The 6,183-nt window shown below is 33.9% G+C and overlaps 1 protein-coding gene across 1 annotated transcript; it reads left to right on the top strand.

Annotated features, from left to right (window-relative positions):
* Window positions 1–960: 960 nt before the first annotated feature.
* Window positions 961–1,442, top strand: LOC111810443. The gene has a single exon (XM_023697152.1). The coding sequence runs from the start codon at window positions 1,056–1,058 to the stop codon at window positions 1,200–1,202; it is 147 nt and encodes a 48-aa protein (XP_023552920.1). The 5' UTR covers window positions 961–1,055; the 3' UTR covers window positions 1,203–1,442.
* Window positions 1,443–6,183: the final 4,741 nt, after the last annotated feature.

The following is a 6,183-nucleotide window of genomic DNA, read 5'->3' as shown; positions in this document are numbered from 1 at the left end:
GAAAAGCCACTATCTTGTGGTAGAAACACAAAAGCTAGTCTCTAATCCAAATTCCAAAATTGATCCAAACAACTTCAATTTTCAAGCTTCCCAATTGTTTCCTTGTTTCAAAGTTTGTCCTAATTCTAGGAGGGAGGAAGAGAGAGAGAGACAGAGATTATTATTTCTAAATAAATAATAGTAATAAAAATAAATAAATAAAGAAGCAAGCAAGCTTTGATGGAGAAATGNAGAAACTCTCTCTCTCGAACATTAATTCGCTTAGATCTTATGAAGTTGAGTAAAGTAATCCAGAGAGAGAGAGAGAGAGAGAGACAGACATTAGCAAAGCACGAGAAGCGCAGGTGGAAGTGTAGAGACATTGGCAAAGCACGAGATGTTCACGTGCAACTCTGACTTGTTTGTTTCTTCATTCCAACCCCACCATTATTGTTTATTACACAAAACCCCCACCTTCTTAGCTGTCTCCTAAATTTAGTCGTAGTTTACGAGAATTGAAGCAAGAAAGGGAGGAACACAAGAAGAAGCAACTTGGGTTGCTTTGCCTTAATTAAATATATATTCATAAATTACATTGTTTATAAATTCTATTTTTAAATAAATGATTATGTAAAGGCAAGGCTTGGTTGGTGAGTAATAAGAATAATAAGCTTATCATATCATGTCACACATACTAATAATAAAAGAAATTATGTAGTGGGTGACCCATTTGGGTGGTGGGTGATGCCTACACAAGCAATAAAGAAGAGAGAATGACACATCTAGAGAGAGAGAGAGAGAGAGAGAGAGAGAGAGAGAGAGAGAGAGAGGGAAGATAATAATATATAGTTAAGTTAATATATAGGGGGAGGGGAGGGGGGGCTTGTGGGGAATTGGGAAGTGGGGTCTGTGAAAATGGGAGTTGTCTGGTGGGTTTAGGGGACAGAGGCACAGGGGTTGGATGGCCCATGCCTCGCCCTCCCCTTCTTTTGGTATAAGAACACAACCCATTTCCCCCAAACGCCTTCAGACACAAACCCATTTCAGAACAAGAAGAAGAAGAAGAAGAAGCAAACATGAAGATGAGCTTGAACGGCAGCGGAAGCTCCAAGAGAAGGATTTCGTCTCCGAGTAGAGGATTTGGAGGAGTTCTTAGAGAGCAAAGGGCTAAGCTTTATATTATTAGAAGGTGTGTTGTCATGCTTCTCTGTTGGCATGATTAGAAGAACGGATTTAGGAGTTTCATTTCATTTAATTTTGTGGAGTGTAAATAGAACCAGAGATTTTGTTGTTACAGATTTNTTTTTTTTTTTTTTTTTTTTTTTTGGTTAGATTTGGCCTTGTTTTGGGTCTATAAGATGTGTAAATTTAATGCCATCAAAGGAAGCTTCCACTTTTTGATTTCATCTCTCTTTGTCTCTAAGATGAATTTCTTATAAGATGAATTTCTTATGGGTTTTGATGACATTGGCCTCCATCAAACTCACCACATATTGCCTTGATTATGGGTTTAGTACTTTACACACAATCTTCTCTCTCTACTCTCTCTCTCTTGTTTCAGAGACAGAATTCTGGCAAAGGAAGAAGCTTTTGATGTTGATGATGATGATGATTCAAAACCCCAAAGGAAAATTGTTGGGTTTAATAATTTGGTATGAAATAAAGGAAAAAAGAGAAAGGGAGGCACTTAGATTGGGTCAAAGTAGGTTTCTTAATCATTTAAAACTAGACATTCATCATTCTTTTTCCCACAAACTTGCAAATATAATTCATTTTATTATTACTATTTTTTAATAATTTAATTAACCTCTTTGCAAATAGTGTTTCTGGTTTGTATCTCATATTTTGCTTCCGTCTATCTAAAATTTGAAATTAAAATAAAAAAAAAAAAATTATGAAACTAGTTTGAAAAAGAAGGCGTTAGAGAATGGGTTTAGGGTTTTGGTTTTATTAATTTAATAATAAACCCAAAGGCGTTGTTTGGCAAATCGCTATCGCACTCCCTGTGGCTGTGGAATTTTGTGTCTTTAGCAGCGTTGGGAATCTAATACCCAACTCCCGTGAATTCAAAATGAGATCATCCAAACACGCCCTCTTTTCTTTTTCTTTTTTTTTTTTCTTTTTTTTTTCCCTTATTTTTTATAATAATAATAATAATTATTATTATTATTATTATTATTTAATTTAGTGGTCAAAACTCGCATTGCAGGGGCCCGGGATTTATTGGAAGCCAACAGGCATTCACGTGTGCCACGTGTACAGTCGTCATGACCCCACTCCCAACACTATTCCGTTTTGTACCTTGTGATTTTTACCCCTTCGGAAATGGGATTCTCTCTCCCCCTGAGTTTGCCTTTTTTTAATATCAAAATTATCCTTTTGTTTAATAATAAAAAAATAGTATTTTATTTTGGCTAAATCTTAAAAAATACGTCTACACTATCAATTTTGTTTTAATAAAAAGTTTAAAAAAATATTTAAAAAAACTTTCCCCTCGCTAAAATTTTATTTCGTTAATATCCGTGAATTATCAAAAGTTATAAAAGCACACCCAACATTCCAAAAACATAAAAAATATTCTTATTATTAAGTTTGGATGGAAAACATTAAAGTGATGTTTGAATGTCCTTAACCATTCAAAAAGAATCAAACTAATACGCTTGCTCCAAAATGTTTCGTTCTTTCTCTTTCGATAAACTTTTCCATAAAATTTAATGAGAATGAACAACTTATTAGTACTTAAAAGATTGTAGTAACGATTTTCACAAAACTAAGCTCTAAAAAATTTCTAGCTTTTAAGCTTGATTTGATGACAAATTTTGACCCACCTAATGAATCCATCTTCACGATTTTGTTTTCCATTATAAGATACGATACGTTACAACTAACAAAAATACTAATTCACTGATTAACACAATAATCTAGGCTAATGTGTTATGATAAGTATAATTAAACCTACAATTTAACACTCTCATTTGTGAAAATTGGTAGAAGACCCAACAAGTGTATATTAATCTTAACTAAGGAGGAAAAGTCAACTTTACAACGGTGCAAATTGAAAATCTCTTACTCTTGAGTTATGATAAATGAAAAACGCTAGCCGACTAACGTGCAATAACTTCCTCTATAATGATATTATGGAATTATTCAATGTAATATTTTAACCCTATGAGTCAAGTTTTAATAAGGTAAAAATGTTGAAATACATCATAAAATTTGTATTCTAGTTAGCTTAATTATCACGAATGGAATGCTCAATTTAATTTTATTTAAAGATGGAAATATAAAGATGAATAATATATAACAAGAAAAGAAGAAATAAAATAAAATAAAAGAGGAAGAAGAATCGAATCAAATTAAGTATTCAATTTAGGATTATAAAAAATGAGGAGGTGGCTACAAGATAGAATCACAGAAACCAATGAAGCGCTAAGCTACTCCACTCCCGCGCTCAAGTTAGAGTATAAGGACGTGATAATTATGAAACAATCACCAACTCCCTCCCCTTTAGGGTCAACGTGACCTTTCAAGTGCTACAGAGTTGATCACTACCCAACTCTAGACCTTCTCTCCTCTCTAAACTTGGTTTTGCTTGAGGATTAATCAAGACTTTCTAAGAATTGGTTAAATCCTAGGCTCGACTAGATAAGCTAGAACAACCCCTTGAGACATTGATCAAACCCGCCAAGGTCGAACTCTTAACGAGTTGACCACCTTGGCTTTTTGTTTACTCTTTTAGAGTTTGACCCAATAGGTAAAAGCAAAAAGTTTTGAACCGACCAACCATTGTAGGGTTCGATCAAGCTCAACTTACAAACTCTTGGGATTGTATAAGAATATAATCGTCTAAGAATAAATGAAATCTCATTTAAAGTATCTTAAAATTATTGTTACATAGATGAAATTTGATTTATCTTAATGTGAAATTCATTCAAACTTGAGTTCAACTTTAATGAAATTTGACTTCACTGAATATGAGTTGACTTTATCTTGTGGTAATTTGAACAACATTCTTTTAGAGGTTCATATTGAGTATGAGATGTTTGGGTTTATATCACTTTTTCCTTCATTAAGAGGTCATCCTTTAATCCTTGTGTGAAATATTGTTGCAAAAACAATTGAAGAAAACACAAAAGACATCACAACATTCTCTCGTGTTTTTGCATTCAATTAAGTTTAAGTAGCTCATGAATGCACTAAATTTTGAGAAAACATTTTAATTTTAAATATCACCTTTGGCCTACATGGTCAGGCTAGTTGGCTGTAGTCGGACGTTTGGAGGTACAACGACCGTCGTGTATCATACCAAGCATGATAATCATCATCATAGTGTATGCATCTGTACTCATAAAAAGGGAAGTATCTTGATGTAAGTGAATATAAAATATGAATGAGGTCCTATATTTTTCATCTTAATCATTCATGTAGCACAACCTCACACATTCTTCCCATATTACCTTAGGTAACATGCATACATAAGTTTTCGTACATTGATCATACATAATATTACTTAGGGTTTGTACATCAAAAAAACTCTTTGTTATCATTCATGTCATAGCATGTCATATCATAATGCAACATAGCATTTCATACATGCATATCATCGTAACATGAGATATCATCATGTCATGTCATCATAGTATACTAGATCTAAATCATAACGTATCATAGCTCCATAGTACATCACATCATCACAACATCGTAAGATCATAGCATATCACATCATCATAACATACTACATCATCATAACACATCATATCAATATACATGGACATGTGCAGGGGTCACTGGGCACGTGTCATCATACATAAAACAAGTTTTTCGATCGAGCCAATAGTAGGACCACTTACTTGGTTGGCCTTAGTTGGCATTCTATCTTATTATTTTGAGATTGACTTGATTTGTTCCTCGAAATTTGTGTCAACCTATGTGCGGGTACTCCACCATATTAACAATATCCTCTTAATTCTTTTAGCAAGCCCTACAACTTACCCTACTTAAATTGAATAAACGAAACTTAAACTAATCTTAATTGCCTTAAATAAGATCAAAATCAACTCCTAGAGGGTCCAAAACCTAGAAAACAGTGTAAAAAATTTGAGACCCGAGTCGAATAAGTGATTTTTAGCCGCTAGAGTCGATTGAGACAGTGGGAGGACACATGTCACACATGTGTAGGGGAGCGCACGCAAGTCGTCGGATGGGTCGAGTCATACTCACTCTCTTGATGTTCTCATGTTCTTAGAAGGTAAGTGGGCAAAGTAGGGTTGAGGTCGGTTTTAAAAAGAAAGTAATGTGGGCTGAACCGTGCGGATATCTCGTGGCTACCCTCACTGAAAATCGCGAGATTTTTAGGAAGGGTTGACTGTTTTAATCCTTTTTTTTATCTGTTACAATAATCAACAAAATTCTTTGAGAAAGCTTTTTGGATTAGATTTGGGTGATTGAGAATCTCTAGAAATTATGCCATAATGATATTCAATCCTTGGATATTTTGTAAGATTTGATTGTTCTTGTCCTTTAGTGGTGCCCTCCTTATATGTCGCTCATTATCGAATTCATCAAATTCATCTTTGTCAATAGTGGTTGTGGCTCATATTGTTACTTATTATTCAAGTTGGTTTAGTTCTTAGCCTGATATAAGGTCATTTCTAACAAACAACGAGCCAGAACTTAGTTAATTAGGTCAATAATTAATTTGTATTTATAAAAAAAAAGAAAAAAAAAATGCATTAGCAAAATAGAATCATTATGGACTGATGCAGTGCTAAGCCATACACACTAGGATGCTTATGTTGGAATCAAGTTTGTGACAGACTTGGACAAAGGAGAAAAAGTAAGGTTTGGGATGGACATTTGATATAGTTCTTACCAATTATTATAATCGTATATTGATAGTATTTACTTGAATATTCCAACCCTATTTGAAAATGTTGGAAAATCTTGATAGGCTATTAGGGCATTATAATTACGAAACAATTTCTGAATCCATCCCCTTCAAATTCAACATAAATTTTTAAGTGTCATTAACTAACTCAACCTTTTCTTTCGTCCTTTTGTATTATATATAACTACGAAACATCTTGATGGGCTATTCGAGATATGATGTGAAGATTCGAAAACAGAGAGAGAGAGAGAGAGAGAGGGAGAGAGAGAGTGGGTGAAGAAGAGTGTGAGAAGGGGAGAGAGACAGAGAAGCTAAAA

This window comes from Cucurbita pepo, chromosome LG01, assembly GCF_002806865.2.
Source record: "Cucurbita pepo subsp. pepo cultivar mu-cu-16 chromosome LG01, ASM280686v2, whole genome shotgun sequence".
NCBI classification, from domain to species: domain Eukaryota; kingdom Viridiplantae; phylum Streptophyta; class Magnoliopsida; order Cucurbitales; family Cucurbitaceae; genus Cucurbita; species Cucurbita pepo.
Note: the sequence above shows the minus strand (reverse complement) of the source record. Positions and strands in the feature narration are given on the sequence as shown.